General features: G+C 35.9%; 1 protein-coding gene across 2 annotated transcripts in view; it reads right to left on the bottom strand.

The window, feature by feature from the left end:
- The window catches only part of LOC114655824 (vascular endothelial zinc finger 1-like), a 78,538-nt gene that overhangs the window by 3,424 nt on the left and 50,980 nt on the right, over positions 1 to 24,134 (bottom strand). Inside the window, exons 2-5 of one of the 2 annotated variants that reach the window (XM_028807084.2) lie at positions 8,137 to 8,855; positions 3,601 to 3,670; positions 3,033 to 3,198; positions 1,295 to 1,336 (exon numbers count right to left, since the gene is read on the bottom strand). In XM_028807084.2, coding sequence (XP_028662917.1) covers positions 1,295 to 1,336; positions 3,033 to 3,198; positions 3,601 to 3,670; positions 8,137 to 8,855 — 997 coding nt within the window. The remainder of the gene's footprint in view (positions 1 to 1,294; positions 1,337 to 3,032; positions 3,199 to 3,600; positions 3,671 to 8,136; positions 8,856 to 24,134) is intronic. The other variant, XM_028807085.2, reaches the window with a different exon arrangement.

Genomic DNA, 24,134 nt, shown 5'->3' with positions numbered 1-24,134 from the left:
CAATATAACATGCTCATATCAATCTAAAGTCTGCAACCATTTCTGTGGCCAAGAGCAATATTTAACATAAAGGCAAACAAATCAAACATTTTCTCCTTCAACTTTTACTGTTATTCAACTACTTTAACATGAGGAGAACACACAATATTTACAAAGTGCTCAGGTTGGGACTCAAACCCAGGAGTCAGGAGCTGTGAGGTGGCAGTGCTAACCACTGTGCTGTCCTCAATTTTGAAAAAGATGGGCTAAAATCCTAAAACACAGCTGGCAGATAAGTAAAGCATTAAATTTAAAACTGACAAAATAAACAAATAACAATACAATATACAATGAATTAATACACTTCAGATGTTCTGTTTAAACATCATTTAGCCTTGTATGCAAAGTAAATTGTCTGTCTGTGTACATGTCTCACATAACTGGTTTTAAATAAGCACTTACAGTGTCTATAAAAAGTATTCATCCCTTTGAAAGTTTTCATTGTTAATTGTTACACAACACTGATTCAAAGTGGATTGAATTTGGCTTTTTTGACACCGATCAGCAGAAAATTAATCTTCAATGTCAAAGTGAAAACAGTTTTTTACGAAGTGGTCTAAATAAGAATATGTGAAAACTTCCAAAGGATAAATATTTTGTGCAGACACTGTAAAATACAATGAAGGGATGATTGCATGTGATTTTTCGTCTTAACTAGTAATGTCCACTTTAAGATAAACAAAGTTCCTTGCAAATTATAAAACAGCTCAAATATGTCTATTTAGTAAGCTAACATTCAACAATCAGCTGTACTACACTTTTTATTTATTAGTGAACAGTCATGAGGTTTTGGGATTTGTTCTAACTGTAACTAAAGAGGTCTGTTTACTCAGGACACACCTTTTTAAAGAGTGGCTCAACAAATAATCCAAGAAGCCAAAAATGCTTGTAACTAATCACCTTCAAATCTTCTCCTGATACATGCCTTTGAAAGACTGCTATCTGGTCTATTCAGCATATCATGTGTAAAGAATATTTAATAATCCATATCAGCATGGCTACAGTATACTAACTTACTCCAGCTTTCACCACCTGCCATGTGTCTTTCAAAACACATTATCTTATGGTATCATCCATCACCTATAATAAGAATGATGCCTGTTCAAAGCAAACAGAAGCAGACAAATCACAGAAGAAATGAAAAATCTCATCTGAAACTCAGAGTCGTACAAAATCAAAATCAAAGGCTGTAAATCCATTCTAGTGTTTGGCTTCATATGAGCCATAAGACTTTCATATTAAGGTGATTTATTACCTTTGCTTTCACCCACTGAGTTCCATATCCAGTCACCTAAGCCTATTCAGAAATAGATATACAGTATTATGAAAGACTATTCAGAACAGACAGCAGCACATTGTCAGACGGCAGCCAGAGACTCCCTGTTCTGTGCCACCACTGCATTTCACATGAAAAATAAAAAAAATGTAGTTAGGACAGGACATGACCTGAAACAGAAGCTTATTACTATGATGGCCTATTACTACATGTATTACATCTTCGTTGCATTACAAATTAAAAAAACAAAAAAACAAAACAGTGAAGATGACAGAGTATCCCATGAGAATGTTTACTTTAGTCACTACAGTTAAAATATTCATACTCTTTGAAATGACTTACAAGTATAGACAAACACTAATAACTCAATAACTACTCAATAAATAATTCTGTCAAATTATCTAATAATCTTTTGTCCTCTAGTTTCAGACAATGACTTTCCATATCCTCTGAGAATAGGACATACCTTTTAGTTCGGGAGCATGCTTTGTTCCCCCGTCATTGGGCAGATTCTATTGTAGCTAATGTACAGTAATTTATATAATGTTGTGATGAGTATTGCACACTGAAATTTTAGTAGCTCTTTCAAATTGTTCTGTACAATTTAATACATTCTTGTTTATGATGGTGCCAGAGAGTGACAACATGTTGTATGTTTACCAGACAAAAAAGAAAGAAATTGACTGCACTTTGTACATGCAACAATACTATGAGTGATAACAGTTGGTCAACAGGTATGCTGCTGGCTCAACTGAGCTATAGTTCTTCTACTGTCTCTCATAAATTTAGAAAAGAGAAAAACAAGCGGGAAAATGGTGGATCGTTTGTGCAAACTGATTAAAATCAATTGACTTTAAATCTAAATTTTCATACAGAATATATACAATATACAGTTAAAGCCAACTGTGCAAGTGAAAGCTTCTAGCTCTCTGCATTCCAAGTAAAGGTTTATCTTTAGAGCTACTAATCAAAATTAGTCCTGTGGTAACTTAATGTTAATGTACAAGTATAAACTGTAATGCTATGACATATAATCTGTCATACTGTTTATGTGTGTGAAATGTACAGCAAATTGTTTTATATAAATGAAAGTACCGTTACTGAAGAAAAAATAAATTTTGCTGTGTGGCCAGTTAATTCCTCCCTCATTTCACTAGTTTTTATAAAAACACCCCATAACTACCTACTATAGTTTGCAGCACTAAATATTCTTGAAATCTTTACATTTTAAGCTGGATTAAGTTTATAACATTAGTAGACAAAGAATCATTATTTAAAGCAATACAAGGCAACTAAGACAAAAGCATCCTGTGCAGCAGGCTATTATCCTTCACAAACTATTTATCTGATCTGAGGAAATGGAGAACAAACCATTTATCTTACAGCAAAGGTGTTGTTTCCAGCTGCTAGATGTTGTGTCAAAAGTACAAAAGAGTACTTCAAAATAACATATTAAATGTGGTAAATAAAATATATTTCTTGCAGCTTAAGCTGTAGAGTAAAAATGCCTGCAAATGTGATGCTGGCTGTTAGTCTGGTGTTTATAAACTTTTGATAAGCTGCCAGACATAATGTGTCCTTTCTTAATCATATTGCCACCTACAAAATTGCTATTAGCAGGAACCATATATGATTTTATACTAAACTGCCTTTTTATCTAGCTAGAATTGTGCATACACATCTTCTATAATCAAGTATTACACTGCACAGTATGTACCTTTGTTACATGGAGCTGTGAAGTTGCTCTGACCGTGCGTTTTCAAATGGCTGGTGATGTAGGCTGCACTGAGCATCTTCCCACAGATAGTGCACGTGACCTTTCCTTCGTGCCGGATCATGTGTGAACGAAGCCTGTCTTTGGTAGCAAAAGCAGCAGTGCAAGCCTGAGGAGTGGAGCAGAACACAGTTCATTTTAAGCCAAACATATTTAAACCCCTCTCTGGATTAAAAGAAATATAAATCACCTATAAAAAAAACCTACTATTTTTAAAAATTCAAATAAATTCACCAATTTGGAATTAAAATAATTAATTAATTAATAAGTAAACATGAAGGCTTTTACTGACAATACTACTACCTGATTAAACGTTTAGGTCAACACACACCTACTGTAGCAAAATCACTAAGAAGAAGCACCCCTACTCAAATCCCAGGGTTTAATTTTTTTTTGGGACAATGCTTTTATTATTCCAGAAGATGTTTTGCAAAATGCATAAAAGCAGTTATATTTTGCTGAAGTTCATAACAAAAAAGTGTTATTTTCTACAAAATACTTATGCATTTACCGTTACTTGGCATTTGAAGGGTCTTTCTGTAGAATGAACATGCTTCACATGACAGCTTAAATGGTCAGGTCTGAAATATAAACAGAGAAAAAAAAAATATGCATAAAACAAAAATTCCCTTATAGAGCAAGTCAGTGTGGTATAAGGCAGCTTGCAGAATTTGGCAGAGAGGCATGGTGTCTTTAGGTGTTCCTCACCTATTCCTGTAATAGTAGTTTCATTGCAAACTAATTTACATGCATACACCACTAGCTGAACCAAACTGTAGTAGCCTTTGAACCTACTGTTCTCAAGACATCAAACAAGCATTCTTCTTATCTTTTATGATATGATGCCTGTGTAACATTGCTGGATACAACCAACAGTGAAACAAGATCTGAAAGACCAACACAGGCTGAATACTCAAAAAAATCAGTAACATTCATATGTAAAAAAACATTAGAGAAGGCAAAGTGCTGAGAGCTTAACGCTTAGCCTATTATCACAAAACCTTTACAAACATTGAAAGCATCCAGTGTTCTTGAAGATAACATTAGCATTCTTTCAAAACATTTATCAATGTGCTTACATAATAAAATGTGTCTCATCATTCAAAATTAACTTTTTTACAAAAACAAGCCTTTAAATAAGTACAATCCTGTATTCTAAAAACTTAATATTACTTCACAGAAGAATGTTCATGATGGAAGATTCCCTTAAACATACAAATGTTTTAAACAACGTAGATGTCTGATGTATTTTTATTTTACAGCACTGACACTAAAAATGATCTTAAGAAAAAATGTAATAGGCTTTTTACACAAGTATTAATGTGTTGTGGAGGCTTGAAGTTTACACAAATTAGGCCACATCTGCCTTACAACTGGGCTCCACTAGTGAAGTATTAATAAAGCTGCCATATTTCCTGGATTAAAAAAAACACAGTTAAGAGATCATTATTCGGTCTAAACATCTAGTGATGTTGTGAAATGAAGTAAAACAGCATTCCAAAAAAACATATAATAATACAAATACATAAATTGGGAAAATGGTACAAAACAATAACCAAGTGCTTAGATATCCCAGTGGGCACTGTTGGGTCAATTATCAGAAAGTGAAACTAAATTAAGCAACCCAGACGCTGCTGAGTTAAGGTCATCGCTTAAAACTATACACAAACAAGAAGATGGTTTGTGAGAGAGGCCAACAATGACTTTGAAGCTATGTAGCTATGCGTAACACTGGCCTATATGGCAGGGTGGTACAGAAGAAGCCATCACTCAAAAAGAACCATGTGAAAACAATGGAGTTAGCCAATAAGGTATTAAGAGTAACCCAGCTGCAAAAAGGGAAAGACTGAGACTTTTGGCAAACAGACGTGTAGTACAAGGTAACACTATCCACATATCTAAAACCACCATTGCTACAATGAAATAGGCCAGTGGTAGCATTGAGTGTCTGGAGCTGGTATCCATTAACAGAAAAATATAAGGAAATACTGAAAGAGAACTAGTTTTAGTCTGCTAAAACAAGTGAAAGTTGGGCAAAAGTTAATCTTCAGCAAGACAAGGATCCCAAACAAACAGCCAAAGTAATCAATATGATCCAGAATCTGTGGCACTGTTGGAAAACTACTGAGAGTAAGCCTCCTTTAAATAACTTGAACAACCTGGAGCAAATCTGCTGGAAAACAAGGGTAAACATCACTATCTAAAAGTCTGCAAATAGAAGATATACTTACCCTAAAAGACTTAAAGGTGCTATTGCTGTAAAAGATGGCTCTACAAAATTACATTGTGGGAGAGTAAATTCGCAAAGAGCAAATTTCCTTTAGGATTTTTTCTAGCACATTAACTAATTTTGAGTGTCAAGTATGAAATAAAAAAAAATCCACAAAAAACAAAATTACAGTGCAGGATATGCTGTTTGGAAAAAGTATGGAACTGAATAATTTACAAGGGTCTGAATAATTTACAAGGCAATAGCTGTTAACTATATTCTAGAACAGATTTGGTTTATAAAAATAATAATGAAAACAACAGCGTTTGAAATATCCAGTGGAGCTAAATGCATTTATTAAAATCATGATATTCAAATTTCTTCTGCAATACATTTTTTCCAGTCAATATAATTAATTTAAATTAGATGAGCAATCCCAGTTCTAGACGGTTAAAGCAACTGACTGTTTTTGTCAATTACTGTCCAATTTCCATCCTTAAATAAAAGCTTGTTTAAGACATTACTTCATTTTAAATAATTTGACTCGTTATTTTCTTTGATTTTCTAGTTCAAAGATGCCTTGGCATTGAGATCTTGGGAATATTTTAAATGTATTTTCTACAGTTTAAGGCAGATCACTTAAATATTCCTACTAAGTACTATTTTACCTAAAGCACTTACAATTTAATTTAATTGTGAATTAAACAGTATCAAAACAACAATATTAATCATCTTGTGTGTCATTACTAGTAAATAAAAATCATTTTGGGAAATCATGCCTTTAAGGATTAATACAATCTGGTAATCTAAACACTGTTCTAAACAAGAAATTTCATGATAGGAGTTACTCTCACACATAATTGATAAATATGAACTACAACCAAGGAAATATTCTTTCCACAGGTGAAAATTATTCATTTTTTCAGTTCAGACTGACCAAATGTACATCTTGTTTACTCTATCTTCATGGAACCTCACATGATAGGTCATCCTGTCTTTCCACTTAAAGCGTTGTTGGCAGATAGGGCACTCAAATGGTTTTTCATCAGAGTGCGACAGTTTGTATCGGTTTAGATGGTAGACATCACAAAATGCCTTACCACACATTTTGGAGCTTGCTGCAATGAATTACTGAAACTACTATGGCTCTCCCTGACTATGTTTGTCCATCTGTGTTTTATAAAATATTGTTCCATTTAAGCATAGTTGAACATCACTTATGAAAAACTCTTGTATGACAAAAATAAACTTAAAAATTAAACAGTACGGTTGGCATGTTTACAGCAAATGTATATTTGCAGTAACTTTATTTAGGTTTCCCCCCCTTTGTGACTGACCACATTGTTAATCCTCAGGTTGAACTGATTTGCAAAAATATCATAAATACATTTTCTTCATTTTAAGGCAGATCGTATAGAAAAATATATCATAAAACTATATCTATTTTAATATAATGAAGGGATAAGTTAAAACAGGCGGCACGGTGGCGCAGTGGGTAGGGCTGCTGCCTCGCAGTTAGCAGACCCGCTTCCTGGGTCCTCCCTGCGTTTGCAGTTTGCATGTTCTCCCTGTGTCTGCATGGGTTTCTTCTGGGTACTCCGGTTTCCTCCCACAGTTCAAAGACATGTAAGTTAGGTACATTGGCGATTCTAAATTGTCCCTAGTGTGTGCTTGGTGTGCGTGTGTGTGTGTGTGTGTGCGTGCGTGCGCCCTGCCCAGGGTTTGTTTCCTGCCTTGTGCCCTGCGTTGGTTGGGATTGGCTCCAGCAGACCCCCGTGACCCTGTAGTTAGGATATAGCAGGTTGGATAATGGATGGATGGATAAGTTAAAACAAATGAATCAAAAAATAATTCCAAAATTCTGAAGTGCTTTTTCCATTTTAGTTAAGTTTCTTGCCAAAATGTATAACATTTTGCCAGCATTTTGCTTTTAGGATGCTCAGGTAACTCAACACCAAGGCACTTTTTTTTTTTTTTATTAAACATTTAGTGCAGGTGCCCTTTAAAAGTGTTCAAAAAAGACCAACTGAAAACCACAACACTGAGCTGGGTAAAGGAGTTTTGCTACCACATTCACAACATTAATAGCATTTTATTCAGTTTGCTGCTCTAAACACCAGTAAAACTTTCTTTACTTGTAAGATGAATTACATCTTTCACAAATATCATAAAGATCTAATGCCATGGTTTGCTATCAGCATTACACATATCTCACGGAGAACGCCAGAGACATATAAACCTTATTAAACTTTAGAACTAGCTCTTTTGTTGGCACTTAACTGCTTCAACATCATAGGCATTTTAAAAGGAATGAGGAACCAAACTGTAGTTTGTTTATTCTCTTCTCTTGTCTAATTTGAATAAGCCCTGTATATTGAAATTAATCAAATATATGCCATTTATTATTTGATTTCAGTACTTTTTCCTATGGTTACAACTACTTGGTACACATGAGGGATCTGATACCGAATCTTTGCCTTCTCTCTACCTGTGTGGAGATTGCACATCCATAAACTTTTTTGTGTGGGTGTTAGTTTGAAGAGCAACTGTGCAAAGGAGCATATGCCTATGTATGCCATGTCATGGTTGCACTGCATCAAGGTTTCACTTTTAGCTTGCACTCAGTGCTGCAAAAACAGGCTTTTGCATCCTAGGAAGCTGTAACAGGAAAAAGCAAATTCTGATAAACAGACAGTTATTATACACCTCCTGTATTACAAAAACACACTACATAAAATTTCAAGGTAAACCCTTTTCTCCTACTACTTGAATAACTATGAAAATAACAAGAGTGCTCTTATGAGACTGAATATGTGGAGAAATAAGAAGAAAAATTACCGTGAAAAACCTTTTCCACAGACTGAGCAAATGTAGGGCTTGTTTATTCCACCTTCATGGGACCTCACGTGATAGGTCATCCTGTCTTTTCGCTTAAAGCGCTGTTGGCAGATAGGGCACTCAAATGGCTTTTCATCAGAGTGCGACAGCTTGTGTCGGTTTAGATGGTAGACATCACGAAATGCCTTACCACACATTTCACATCCATGGTTTTTCTTCACTGGCTTTGGTGGTTTTTTGGGGGCAGGCGGCTGTGTGTTGGGGAGAACACTGGCTGACATAATGCTGGCACCTGTAGAAACTGAGGTTGTGGCAGTAGTCAGAATGCCTGCTATCGTGGAGACATAGGAAGGTGTGCTGCTGTTTTCTCGTGAGACTGTAGAAAGTAGTGGCACCATAGTGGGGGCCGTCTGGGCGGTCTTCTTTGGTCGTGACACCATCTTGACTCCTGTGTGGCAGGATTCATGCCGCCGCAAATGGTAGCTGTCCCTGAAAGCCTTGCTGCAATACCCACAGACAAAGGTTGTTTTGGTTTTCTGCTCCTTTTTGATAGTGCCCACAGGTGGGCCATTGTCTTTCATCAGTTCAGGTACAACTGGTTTCTGCTCCAAGGGAATAGGAAGAACAGGCTTCTGGTCTGTCTGATCTGAAGAAGAATTCAGTAGAGGAAGCAGACTATTCTGTGCCACCTGGTGCTGGTGATGTAATGCTTCATTTGTCTGAGGAAAATTAAAACAAACAAGTATAAATTCAAGTGAGAACTCTCTACACAAACCACTTTTTCTTCTATAACACAGCCTTGAAACCAATGTAAAATGCATTTACTAGTCTTACTACCAAATCATTTAATTGAAGTCATAAGTGCATCAAAAATACATTTAAACACTGTCATAATTCATTACTCAGAAAAAAGTAAGTAAGAAAAGAACACTGTCTAGACACAAGTAAATACATAATTCGTAAAAGGGTAACAGTAGTTTTTACAAAGGCAAAGTTTATCCATCCAAATAACCAACCATCCATACTCTTTCTAACTAACTTACCCATTTCAGTGTCACAGCTACTGCCTATCCAGGCAGCAAAGCAGAAACAAACCCTGAATTGGTCAACAAGCCATTACAGGGCACACTCACAGGCAGACCCACACCCACACTCACTCAAACAGGATAAATTTAGAGTTGTCATAAAAAAGTAACTTCTGCTGCTCCATTTAATATACCTAAAAATGTTTGTTAAAAAGCATGAAGTACGCATTTTTAAGTAAACTGTAATTTTTAAAAAGCATGAAGTACGCATTTTTAAGTAAACTGTAAATGTAAACAGATTTGAGGATTTATTTCTTCCTGATCATTTTTGTTTAAAGTATAAGGTGTGAGTAAAGTTCTCCCTTTTATTGAATTTAACTACTCAATAAAAACCATGGTCTTATTTACAGCTTTGGGTAAAAGTACTCATCGCATTTTGTTCATATTTCTATTTTTAACAAGCAACACAGTGTCAGCATTCAACAAAAATGCAAAAAAAGTTAAATCTGACCAAAACGGAATATTCTCATTATTCTTTTTTCATGATTTTTAAGAATAAAGCCTCCAATCAAAAGGTATTCATATTGTAGTAATACAAATATTTAAGCAGTTGTAGCCAAAAAAAGTTTACCTGCTTTTTTGATGCTGTTATTTAAGTATTCACACAAAAGTTACATAGGGCTGTTGAAACTATCGAAATGTCAAAGTACCGATTTTAACATTTTAAAATTACTTCAATACTCATTTTTCAAGGTATCGATTCTACAGCCTACATCACAAATGCACTTGCGATCTGGCTTTTGACAATTGAGACTTGTATTCTGTCAACTGGCATGGCTGGAGTTGCAGCTCCGTTTCCACCCACTCACAGGTGTTAAGACAGCATCTGGAATTACTTTGGCTTTATGGGGAGGGAAGAACCTCAAGATACTGTACATGCAAGCCTATATGCAAAATTTGTTAGCGCAATACCAACTACAGGGGCTAACACAAACAATTTAGTCAAAGACTTGAAGGACTGACATGCGAGTCAATAGCAAGAATTTCGAGATGTCTCTTATTTCTAAATTATGCAAGCACTTCTTTCGGCTCTCCGGTTAGAATGTAAACAGTTGCATATGAAGTAGGAATGTGAGGTTTGTTTTCTTTTGTACATATTAAAACATTTTATGTAGTCAATTAATCGTTTAATGCGGTCGTATTTTTACCTCCAGGTCAGTTTTATTCTGTGCTGTTCATTCAGGTGCAACACTCTTTAGCACTAAAGCTCAATCACTCCCTCGATTTTTAACCCATTGCCTCAAAGTGTGCTGCCACAGCACATACTTGTTATTGCATTACGTGTGACTTTAAAATCATGTTATGAAATGCAATTTCTGCAATATTTTTATCAACGTCAACACACTTAACAAATTTTGAAAGTTTCTAATGTCATCCTTTATATCCATCATATTTGATCTTTGAAGTAATAATTTGCACATGATTAGTTAACAAAAAATTTTTTGATGGAAAACTACACCAAAGTGCATTACAGTATTTAACAGTTGCTTAGGCAGAAGAGTTTAATGTTTGAATAAATAGTTTGTTTAGAAATTATTTTTATACACAGGGTGGCATAGCAGCAGAGTACCACTTCGTATAAGTTGAAATCCCACTGTGGTCACCATCTGTTAAGATTCTGCATTATCTCGCCATTTCTCATTAATTTTTCTCCAGGTACACCAATTAAGCTGGTTATGTTGATCAACAAGCGGGTGTTGTGTGAACATGTTACACAATGGACTTGGACCAAATTCAAGACTGATTCCTGCCTGGCAGTCAAAGCTATCAGAACAGACCTCTGTGCCCCATAATCCTAAATTATATTAAGCAGGTCCACTAATGGAAGGATACTTTACTTGAGGTGTTCCTATCTTTCTTTGTATGGCCAAATCTGAGAGCGAATATCTTTTATAAAAATATGTCAAATCTATTTGCAAATTTTAGGACACGCTACTTTAAATTAGTGTTATTTCCACATTTCAACAAAAAAAAAAAGTTTTTATCATTTTATTAATAGTAAAATTGCAAATGGCAAACGTTATAAACTATTTAGGGTTAAGTGGCTGTTAGACACATTTTTAAATTTCCACTGTATTCACAGTGATTTCATGCTTCTATACATTAATTTTCTCAACATGCACAACTTTGTGGTTTTTTTTTTGGCCTCTTATGGTCACAGCAAATGTTTCCTTCAGGGTGTGAAATGCCATTATTTTCTACAAAAATAAACATGTGGTGAAATAACAGAAACCCAGCTGGATACTTATTACAGTACACTGTGTTTATTGGTGATCCGCTACTATACAATATAGGAGCAATTTAAAGCAAAAAACTACTTAAATTAAACTTCATTAAAGCCCCTTTAAACTAGATATAGGATTTTGTGAGCTGGTAGTTCCACAATTAGTAGCATGGGAAATGCATAGCAATCTCTGCAAACCATCCACTTTACTTATTCTTTTAATTAGTAAATACATAGCAACCTCTCAGATATCACAACAAGATGAGTAAGTAAAATGAATGGCTAGTGTAAAAGTAAATTAAATATTTGAAGGAGAAAAAAAAAAAAAAAAACTAAAACTAAAACCAGTGTTAAATTACACAACTTCTAGTCAGGGGGGATGTCAGACATGAAAACTGCAGTAGATCTAGTTGTGCGAGCACGTCAGATTAAACAAGCATATATCACAGGGGATGACTAAACTACAAGACAATATAATGACTTTCCAGCTTAGCTTCACATTTCCAAAGTATCACAAACTTGTTTCATCTTTGATAGGCAATAGGGTGCTACCCGATTGTGTTAGTCCTGTAAACCATGTTTTCCAGCCACGGCTAGTTCAGGCAGGTGAGTATCACTTCTTTTAACAAGGTCTAAAGCATGCTCTTCCCCAGTTTACTAGCCGATACATGGTATGCATTATACTTTTAGGTGAACTCTCATTGGTTATCAGGTTGCACATACAAAGAATTCACCCAAACAATTTGGAACAAAATCAACAGGTTGGACTGAGTTGCTGAGGATGTCAATCTATGGGACTGACAGTCACTGTAGCATACCACGACTGTCCCTGACTTGCTAAGAATATGTAAATAAAGTTGGCAAATGAAAATCGCTGGAAAAATCATGTAGTGTGACAGAGCCTTAAAAAGGAATTGACCTAATACGAATTTTCTTTATTTAAAAAGTTTAAACCAGTAAATCCCAATACAGGATGCCTTATAGCCAGCCACTGATAATACAAAATCAGCAATTTGGCTCACAGGCTACCATAAATTGTTGGACACAGATACATTAACAGTCATCATGTTTTCTTCTTGTTCAGTTGGGACAGAAAGTGAATGCTGTCATTTATACATTCACAGATCATTGGAAACCAAGTGCACGTATCTAATTTGTCATTGACTTCAGTATACAGCCAACTAAAAATGAAAAATGTACATCAATTCAGATGTACAAACTCTCAGTGTAAAAAAAAAAAAAAAAAAAAACAACTATTTCCTCATTCTTCAAAGACCAGATACGCTGAATTAAAAAGATACATTTGAAAAGATAGGTGCATCTTCAGTTTAGAATATACAAAGATAAAAACATCAAAAAATTGCCACTTATTTATCTTGTTTTGGAAGAATCCTGAACTGTTTTATCTTTCTTTTTTTTATTAAACAGTTGTGTGATCCATTTAATATTGCAAACATGGGTAAATTAATTAACAGATTCTGGTATGTCATATTATCACCTCTTACGGAAACAAATAACACCTTCTATTTATTAAACCACAATAACAAACAAAGCAAATATGGCTAACATTCAAGATTCTGATCTAGTGATTAATTTGCACACTAAAAGGAAATACAGTAATCCCTCCTCCATCGTGGGGGTTGCGTTCCAGAGCCACCCGCGAAATAAGAAAATCCGCGAAGTAGAAACCATATGTTTATATGGTTATTTTTATATTGTCATGCTTGGGTCACAGATTTGCGCAGAAACACAGGAGGTTGTAGAGAGACAGGAACGTTATTCAAACACTGCAAACAAACATTTGTCTCTTTTTCAAAAGTTTAAACTGTGCTCCATGACAAGACAGAGATGACAGTTCAGTCTCACAATTAAAAGAATGCAAACATATCTTCCTCTTCAAAGGAGCAAACAAATCAATAGTGCTGTTTGGCTTTTAAGTATGCGAAGCACCGCGGCACAAAGCTGTTGAAGGCGGCAGCTCACACCCCCTCCGTCAGGAGCAGAGAGAGAGAGAGAGAGAGACACAGTTAGAGAGAGATAGAGAGAGACAGATAAAAAAATCAATACGTGCCCTTTGAGCTTTTAAGTATGCGAAGCACCGTGCAGCATACTTAAAAGCTGCACACAGAAGGTAGCAACGTGAAGATAATCTTTCAGCATTTTTAGAGGAGTGTCCGTATGGTCTAGGTGTGCGAACAGCCCCCCTGCTCACACCCCCTACGTCAGGATCACAGATAGTCAGCGCAAGTGAGAGAAAAAGAAAAGTAAGTTGGGTAGCTTCTCAGCCATCTGCCAATAGCATCCCTTGTATGAAATCAACTGGGCAAACCAACTGAGGAAGCATGTACCAGAAATTAAAAGACCCATTGTCCTCAGAAACCCGCGAAGCAGCGAAAAATCCGCGATATATATTTAAATATGCTTACATATAAAATCCGCGATGGAGTGAAGCCGCGAAAGGTGAAGCGCGATATAGCGAGGGATTACTGTAAATGTAAAAAATGATATTAAAAATTGAACCTAAATAATTATTGATAGAGTATTATAGGGCCAAGAGATTTTTTTTTCCCTAAGAAATCATTTCATTTGATTTAACAATTTAAAACAAAATTCAAACATAAAAAAACATTTTTTTTTTTTTTTTTAAATCAGCTGGTCATGTGTGTATAGTCAAAACATATTGTAACAATCTGGTCAAAAATCTCCACAAAGTAGGGTGCCTCCAGAGCAGAGTCCTGACATGAGGCATTCAAATAGGGCTGATCAGAGCACCACAGAGGAGGTGCTGGCACAGAGGAACTACATCAGCCCACTCTTGATGCAAAGCAACAAACTGAGGGGCGGGTATTGGGGATGAAAAAGGGGTGCCAAGGGGAAGAGGCGCGCTTTTCAGTTTCGGTGATGATAGTGCCACAAGCTAGGTTGTGTGTGGGACGTTGAATTTGTCTGCCATGCCTGAGCTAAACTGAGCTCGCAGGATAGCAACACATAAAACTCCTGCAGACTGCTATGACTTTCAAATAGAAGTCTGAAAGTACAAGCCGCTTTAAAAAAAAAAAAGTAAATAGTAAGGACCTATGTGACAGCATCTCTCATGGCTGTAACAACCAGAGGATTGTAAATTGTTGTTTATTGCATTATTGTTTTTTTTTTGGTAGAAAGAAATAAACCTGTCTGGTTTTTGCACAGCAAACTGAAAGAGCAGTTTAGTGGCCGGGATATAGTAGACACTACAAGATGTGTACAGTAACACTTGTGAATGCTGCTACTACTATACTTGCGCATGTACTTTATGTAAATGTGGAGGATTCCACCAGCATGGCAGTGCAAGATGCTGTTGCAAAGGTGCAACGAAAAAAAAAAAGTGCAGGTTGAAATGGAAACAAATTTGAAACAGATATGTTCAAGCAAAGCAAAAAGTGTCCAAGAAAAGAAGCTGGGATTCGGTCGTTGCAATATAATGAAGTGTGATGGCAATCCATATTACAGCTCCAACAGGATCAATATGCATACTTCGATGTTTGATGAATGGTCTGATGCGGTGAAGCAAATCATCAAACTTAAATGCTGACATATGAAAGTATTCATGGTGATATTCTTCATCCATGTCTCGCATAGGCAAGACAAACGTTTGCATATTCCCCATCATAACGACACAATACATTTAAAAGTCTCACATACAATTTTTTGTGTCAAAAGCTGCTTTCGATTATTGCATCTTCACAACAGCATCTCGTACTGCCACCTGGCGGAATCCTCCAGGTTTACATAAAGTTTGCACGCAAATATAGTCAGTACGCTGTTTGCATAGCAGCAGCATCCACAAGTGTATGTGTCACGCAGCTTCAAGTATATACTGGCCTTTACAATGCAAAGTACATGATGTGCGGCGCTTCTCTTATGAATGCGCTCGTTCCAAAGAAAGGCTGTAGTGTTAAGTTGGTTGTCTGGAATTGATTCAGACATAAAGGACTGGATGTCGAACACACTAAAATAAAATGCAAAGTTTGCAAAAAGACGATAACAGTTAAAAGTGACAGAAAATCCAGTTTATTTCAGTACTTAAAACAGAAACAGCAGAATGATACCGGTATGAGAAAGCATGAGTTAAATCCGGACCCCAACCAACAGCTCCCAAGTATTCTTCGCCCTGTTTGAACATTAACCAGAAAAGGAGCACTCCCTGTAATGTATCCTGTTCGATGGCATGATTACATTAGGAGAAAAACGTGTCTTGTTTAGGGACAAGGAATGAAAAGGCAGAGCTGTCCATCATACTTCTTGCCCCGCAATGGTGACTAGACTACGATGGGGAGAAGAATGAGCAGGTTGTCTGTAAAGGATGGTCAGAAAGACTAAGAGAGCGCACTTGGATGAAGAAACTCCTCTACTAGAAGATCATGCCGGAGACCACTTGTTATAGTAGAAGGAAGGCACTGGCTGAAAAGAAAAGTCACCTGTGGTAAAGGTGTGTTCTAGGTATAGTTAAATGCAGTCAGGGATGCAAAAAAAGAAAAAGCTGTACAGAAAACTACAGAACATTTTAAGTGAATTTCCCCATGGGATTAATAATGTTTATCTAAAGTTCCCTGTAAATGATGTTAAAGGAATGTGTAAAGCACAGTGAAGAACAACGAAGGCTGCAAACAAACACACAAAAAAAAGTTTCCTTATTTTGCACCTTTTGTCATTTACAACAAAAATATATAAATCTTTGTATTTCTACGAAGGATACAGTTGTATTTTCAGTTTTCACAATGAGGACAACCTTCTCATTTTGCAATTTTTTTTTAGTTGAAAGTGATTTCTGTGTTAAAATAATTAAACCACAAATTGTCCATTAACATAAAAAAAAATTCAGATTTTATTTTTTGCCATATCTCCCAGACCCTATAATATTATAGTGCCACCTACTTTAATAGTGGGTTATAGCAATTCAATCTGTGAAGGGCTGATGTGTACAAAGTTCAATGTCATACAGTCATCCTCAGACACTGATATTGTATATAATTTAAATATTTATAGCAACTGAAATGGTTAAATCATAAATTACCTATATCAGGCAATGTTAAGTTTTTGTAGTGTTTTCTGGTCTGATGTGTACAGTTTAATGTCATACTGTCATCCTGAAGAACTGATATTGTTGTACCACTTAAATATTTACAGCAACTCAAATGTTTAACTCCCAAACCATTTGTATTGGGTAATGCAAGTTTATGCAGTGTTTTCTGGTAAGTATTGTAGTTAAATCAGAGGCACAAATATATAGCTTCCTACTGCTTCTCATTCCAAGCATTCCACTTAAAGCTGGCCACGAGAAAAATAGCTCAAGCATAATTCAATGTGTACTATTGTCAAATTCTGGCACTGCACCTTATTTACAGTTATGGTGAGGCAGATGCTGAAAGCAACTTGATTAGAAAATCAGATAGCATTACAGGAATTCATGGTATGAATACCACTTCCCTTTTACAAGCATGCTGTCACCATTAAAATTGTCATTGGAACCACATTTTGGTGGAAGTTTTAAACCTGAAGCACAAGTTTAGAGGGCTTAAATGCATACAAGTATTGCTGCTCCAGTTTTAGGCCAATAAATAATCTTTATTTTCATATAGTTCCTTTCCTTAGTGGATATTACCTCAATGTGCTTTATATAAGAAAAGAGTTACAGTAAAATTGTGTACATGTCCTATGCTCAGGGTCACACGGTGAGTCAGAGACAGGGGATTTCTAACATCTTAACTATAAGACCACATTACCAACGTCCAGAACTAATTCCCAATGGTCTTTATCATCTTTCACCTTAGCTAAATGGTTTTAATTTAAATATATGAATACTAGACAAAGAGCCCGTTTCGACAACGTAAGCTGAAACGGGCACGAGTTTGTGTCAGCAGTGTATGAAGAACAAAGTAACGAAGAAGTTGTTTTGTAATGATTGTAGTCCGCTTTACTCATTACTGTACAGGCTTGTACTGTTAGTTGATGAATTTTCCAGGCCTATAGTATAATATTGAATGATGAATGTTCCAGTACAATATGGAATAGTAATAAGTATAAGCACCACAAACCTGATATAGGTGTATTGAATGAATGCGTAATTGAATCAGAATGCGTAATTAGGCCTCGAGCTGTAGTCGAAATCGCCTTTCAGGCCTCTAGAGCTTTAATCGAAGTCGCCTTTCTCTTTGAATTTTTGCTGCCGTAAATTCGCCGCCTGCCGCGATGTTGGGGCTGGATGTCGGTCTCGTAAGGTTTTTCGGGCAGCTGCGCAGAAGGCGATTGCGCATTCGGCTTCGGATGTGCGCAGAAGGCGACTGCGCATTCGGCTTTGGACGGACTTGAGTGAGTGAGTGAGGAGGCAGGTGAATTATGTACTAAGATATGCATACTAATAAAGTGATTGCCAGTTTGATTTTTTACATTGTGCATCTTTTTGAACGCATGCTCTCCACACACACAAAAAAGTTTGTAACCTGTGTTCTAAGTTGGTCTATCCTAAAAATACCCATCACGTCAAAGAAATCCATCGAGTCATTTTTGCATGATATGGATAAAAATAGACAAACAGCTATAGCTTTATCTACATGTACAAAATGATTTATGTTCAAATGTGCAAAATGAAATTAATTATTAATACACATCATTGTACAATGTAATTTTTTTTTTTTTTTTATGAGACTAACAAACTGATGCAAACATTTACAAGCTGAAAACCAGAGATACTGAATTAGTAAATTACAGGTTTACTAAATAGCATGGACTGAAAATATTAAAACACAATACTTTTTATTTGGACTGCTCTGAGAACCCTTCTAAATTAACAGATGACAAGAGATATGACTATTAAATACTGTACAGATCAGTAACTTATCTAAGATAAAATAAGAGTAAATCTCCATGTAAAATTTCTACCTAATATAAAGGTAGGATGGATTTTATGAGTTTTCTTAATAGTAAACTAGACACAACACAGTCAATGAGGGAAAAAAAAAAATCAGACTATATTATAATTCTTAGTGTACATCATCTTTGTAATTTTAACTTAAGAACAGAGCAGGAAATTCCACCGATTGCTAAAATTAAATCGAACACCTGACATTTAAATCTATTCCCAAAAACATTAATTAAAAAATTATAATTATGGTACTGATTTTCAATGAAGGAAATGTTCCTGATGTCTTAAAGTGTAAATAACATTTACCTAAGTATACTTACAGTATATACTGGTTTACTATACTTTTCTCTCTATAGTCTTTGAAAATTTACAAGTACTTTTCTTTGCATCTCTTTGTAAATGAAAAACTTAAGGAAAATGGCATCCTGTGCAGTATTCTTCAAGCTCACCTGCATTATTTTTCAGTGTAAGTTGGAGTGACCAGATGTGCATTATGAGACTGTTAGTAAACTAATAACGGCAAGAATGGAGGTATCCCTTCCCGGTTAAGTTGTCTGTAAATCCTTTGTGGCAAGTTGTATATATGGGAGAATTTAATTTGTAATACAGTGAGTGTTTTTGCAGTTTATTTCCTAAGGTAATCAAGACTGATACTTTATTTTTTAAAAACTGAGCTTGTTGATCAATGTGTAAGTTTCTTATGATTCACTGTCATTAAAAGAACACCAATATGAACCACTGCAGTATGCATCCTACTTCTGCCAATTTTGTGTGTGTGTGTGTGCGTGTGTGTGTATATATACAATATCATAATGAAATCACAATATCATATAGAAACACATATGCAATCAAATGGCCAGTGACAAAAGCATCTTAGAAAATCTTTAATGGAAGAACCCTAAATAAACACACACAACGGTAAATTACATAGACAATATACCTCAAATTCACTCTGTAAATGTCCAGTTATGCATTTTTGTTTTCTATGTACTTTCTGGTCACATGAGTCAGGAACAAAGCTATTTTCTTTGTTGATTTTTTGAGAAGCCTGTGGCCATCATATTATTTTGAATGGGCAAAATTGTCTGTCAGGGCCACGTACACATATAGTCTGAGCACCCACGTTGTGACATGTCAATTGGACCAAACATGTTCATACAGTCCAAGCACATATATCACTAGCAACTCTATCGTGCATTGTGAGTAGTACCCTGCTCAAGATTTCTAAAAACCACAACGTGTATTATTGGCATAACTGAAACTGAAAAATAAAGTACCAGTACAGTTTTAATCCAGCTATTTGCTACAGATATTTTAAAACAGTGATCTGGTGGCATGGAGGCTAGTGTTCACACTGTGAATCTTTGTGGGCTCGTGCTTGAGGATGGAAAAAGGAGATGAATGTTATTTACTTTACTGTACAGTTTTTACTAAACATATTCATAAAACTCAAAATTATCAGATTTTGCTATTTTTCTGGTCAGTTTCATCAAAGTTCCTAGATGGGCTTAGGATTCAGTAACAAATGCTGACCACTGAAATGTTCAGTTTTTCATACAAAAGAAGAAACATTAATACACTGTGTGGTGACTATTGAGGATCCAATACTCAATTACACCAAGTACAGTCCTGGATTCAATGTGACTTTTTTATTAAACAAAATACTTTTTACAGGTCTCACAAACACCAACCTTTCCTTTCCTGTCTTCTGCTCTCCATGCACTTTTGGGAGGCAGCCTTCCCCTGTCCATCCCCTACACTGGCCTCCCTGTCAGGTAAGAGTATGTAGTTTATTCATGCTAAGAAAATCAGACAACCACTGCCTCTGTCAAAACAGTTTGTAATATATTATATTTTATAAGAAATAACTATAACATATTTACTTTTTTGGTAAGTAATGAGTAATATAACTAAGTCTGCTGGCACAACATGCTTTAATAATGCAATGACATGGCTATGAACTACCTTGTATGCAGTGGTATGCCACTGAGACAGGGCAGTTAGGTGGCAGTGTGAGCTGTCTATATAAATGAGAACCGCCAGCAGAAGCAATGAGAGAATGGAGAATGAGCAGCTGGCATGAACAAATGGGCAAAGGAAGGGGGGTTCCGGAGAAGGATAAGAAATGGAGAGTGGAGGTGAACATGAAGTAGGAGCATGGTAACTTTGTTGAGTATCATTTCACCAAAAAGTTGCTGAAACTCAGAAACAGAAGGGTAAGCTGTGTCTTCTGGATCAGAGAAATGGCTTAGAGAAATGCTGTGAGGGAGTGGATGAGGAGACTCTGTTTCATCTTTTGTGCAGTAACTCACCTTCTAACAGGAGCTAGCAGCAGCAACTGCAGTTCAGTGGAGGCATTCCCCATGACCAGAACAGTGGGGAAGACTGTACATAGTTCAATACACTATTTCTTTAGAATAAGTTCTGACCTACACCACCCTTGCTTTTCCATCCTCACTCTAATAGAACTGTTCTTTTCTTGTCTCATGTGCTTTTCTTTCCTCTATCCATGAAGAAGTTACAATAATACTTTGAGTGTGATCGCGTACTGTTACTCAAACCAAGCATCTATTTCAACAGTTTGAACTTAAAGTAAAGTATACCTTTAGTGTTCCAGGTTAGCTCCAAAATTGTTTTTTAAGAATCATTTACGAATTGAGTCTCTAGTATCTTTGCAGTGTTTATAAACTTTTCCAATTTCTGTGAACTTTCCATTACCCAATATACAGAATAAGGGAAAAAAAGTTTGGGTCAGCGGCAGTGTGCTATGAGCTGGGGATTATCTCGTGCTTATCTGGTTCTTGGTACATATGTATTTATGGTAACAAGACTTAGACATCCTCGTGAGCAGGTTTAACATACTTAGTACAGTTGGTAATGTCACAAAAAGAAATTCCGCATGCATCAGACACACTATTACGGACATGAAAATGTTGTTATATGTCATTTAAAAAATATGGTAACCATATTTTATATATATATTAGGACTGAAGTATAGTATGATACTGAATCAAATATATTCACCTCAACACCATAGAAAAAGACAAGTGGTGGATTGTAATATTCATGTTGTACAATGTATGAAACAGAAAAATACTGACATACCAACGTTTAACCGCTAATCTTCAATAGTGCCTAAAGTGGAAACATGCAAGTGCCGGTACTCTATGTTTTGTTGGCTTCTTGGTCCTCCTACCGATGCTTTGAAATTTGAAATGATTTCATAATCAAGTGCTTGGGTCCCCACTGGAGTTTTGATAACTATGATATATGTACATTAGATAAGAGAGCTTGGAGGTTGGGGGGTCCCCTTCAAGGTCATAGTGAGGGATGCTAGTATGTTATGGCAATAAACAGAATACAGCTGGTACACCCTACCATTGCATAATAGCCTACTTCAAGCCCTGAGTTCTCATTGTTAAAACTTTGTTCAAAGTGTGAAAATATACACAAAAAAGAAAAAAAAAAAAAAAAAACACAGTAAAATGCATCCACCAAAAAAAAAAAAAAAGAAACTAATTTATAAAATCTGGTGTGAATCATATTTATCCTTGTAAATGTGCATACTTGAATGCACCTCAAACATCGCCTTGAAACATCCATATACGAAGCATGTTAATCAGCTTCAAACATATGCAACGTAATGTTGTAGAACTCATTGGCCTTAGGAGCCTTCCTCTTGTTGCATCAAGCCACCACCACCTGCATTCAAGAGTACCTGGCTATGATCTACAACAGAGTGCAGGATCATCCTCAACATTATAGTGCCTCTCCTCTGCATTCTAGAGGTCAGTCTGAGTGGATAGCCGCAATTACCTGCCACCTGCAATGAATAGTACAGGCCATATAAAAATCTCAGGGTTCCGCCAGTTACCTCTCCAATAAGCCAGCCACCACATAAAGTACCATCACATCTGTCAAAGCTACTTTGTCTCAAAATAAATGAATCACAGGTTGAGCCAGGCCAATAAGCCGCAATGCTTGTTAGTCTCATCTTGGCATCACAGATGACACTGCAGCTTCATTCTTGCTAGAAGCCCTTATTCCAATAGGAGTGCAGCAAATCGCTCCTATTACATTAGGAGAACCAGAAACTGCTGCAAATTGCTATCTGTGTTGGCAAAAACATGTTATGTTTAATGCATGTGCACCCACACTATACAAAAACTAGATGTTGCGCCTCACCAGTCAGTTAAAGACAGAGTGAAGCCAGACTGAAATACTCCAGCTCTGTTGGCCAATTCCCTGAGAAGAGACAACAGGTAGTGCAGCACTCTCCCTCTTAAAAGGGGAATAAGATTTACATTTGTGATGTAATATGCTTGTCACATCAATGCATTTATAACAACGGTTTGGTGATATGTATTATTATGTGTGCAAACTGTCATTTAGTGGGTCTGGCTCTATTTCTTTGCTTGATCAAGGGTGTTGTCATTTCCCAGTTTCTTCAGAATGTAGCATATGCTTGGGTCAGAGTTATAATTATACAGTATAGTACCATCAGTTACAATATGTAAGTAAATATCAACTTTCCACTCAATTCAAATCCAACCTTCCCCCACCTCCCTATAGATGTGGAATAACATGTATGATAAATAGAAAACTTGTTTACTTTAATAAACATAAAAAAGATAAAGTCATGAAGAAATGTCACTTCCTGTGAATGTATCCGACACGGATGATGGAGTAGAAGAGCCCTCCTGCAAAGAAACCTATTAAAAAAAGTAAAGCATTTAAAAGACACATCTATTTTACACCTAAAAACTAAACTGTCAATCAATCCTTAATACCAGCCAATATCTCACTGATATTGTAGGATTGAGTGCTTAAATTTCAGTAACAGGTCCAAGAGAAAACAGTTTTAAAAGTTCAATTAAAATCTTGCAGGATAACTGGCATCAAACATTTACAGTACTGTAACCTTATCCGATAAAAATGATTTTGTCAACAAGCTAAAGAAAAAGATTATTCTTTGAATCTTAAAACTTTTCCAGTGTGAGAAATGCTCAAAGTTATACAGATTAACTAGAACCAGATAGCATGAAGATCCCCCCCCCACAAGTACATATTATCACACAGAGAACTTTGAATAAGGCCAACTTGAAAGAGAGAGATGAAAACGGATATAGATGGCAAGTAATATGTAAATAATAATGAGATATATGCTGTTATACTTTAATTGCTGTAAATGCCAATAAAATAAGACATTGATAAAATGCCTTAAAATAATTGCCAAAAAATGCCAAATAAAAAAACTGATAAAATAAGACTTATTTTTATTCAGTAATGTTTACAACATTTGCCTTTTGTTTTGTGTATCGAGTTAGACAAAACAAAAAGCACATCGAAACTACAGGTTAAAATTTCAATAAATCAGAAACAGTCATATCATGAAGTATGGAGATGTTCTTCAGTGCGATCAAAATATTAGTGAACTAAATATCTATTTTTGTAAAGGAGAACCCACCAGGGAGCAGTCAAGCAGTGGCAGTTCTCAGGGATCAAATTTTGATATGTGTAATACGATCATTTCATGTGACTTAAAAGATCCCTGTTAAGGAGCTGCTGGCCAAGAAAGCAAGAGCTCAACACAAACTGCAAGATGTGGTCATGAAACAAGCACTGTAATAGAGTAAGAATTTGACCTCTTGAGACTCTTGTTAACTAATATTAGTACGCTAGTTAAACTGTTTATCCTTATCAACCACCAAATTCTCCTTCTTCCAATCCTATTGTCAGCATTACATATAATTCCATTTCAGAAATTAAAAAGCAATACCTTTTTAAA

The sequence above is a fragment of the Erpetoichthys calabaricus genome, chromosome 8 (genome assembly GCF_900747795.2).
Source record: "Erpetoichthys calabaricus chromosome 8, fErpCal1.3, whole genome shotgun sequence".
In the NCBI taxonomy this organism is placed as follows: domain Eukaryota; kingdom Metazoa; phylum Chordata; class Cladistia; order Polypteriformes; family Polypteridae; genus Erpetoichthys; species Erpetoichthys calabaricus.
The sequence above is the reverse complement of the archived record's forward strand: the minus strand, read 5'-3'. Positions and strand labels throughout refer to the sequence as shown.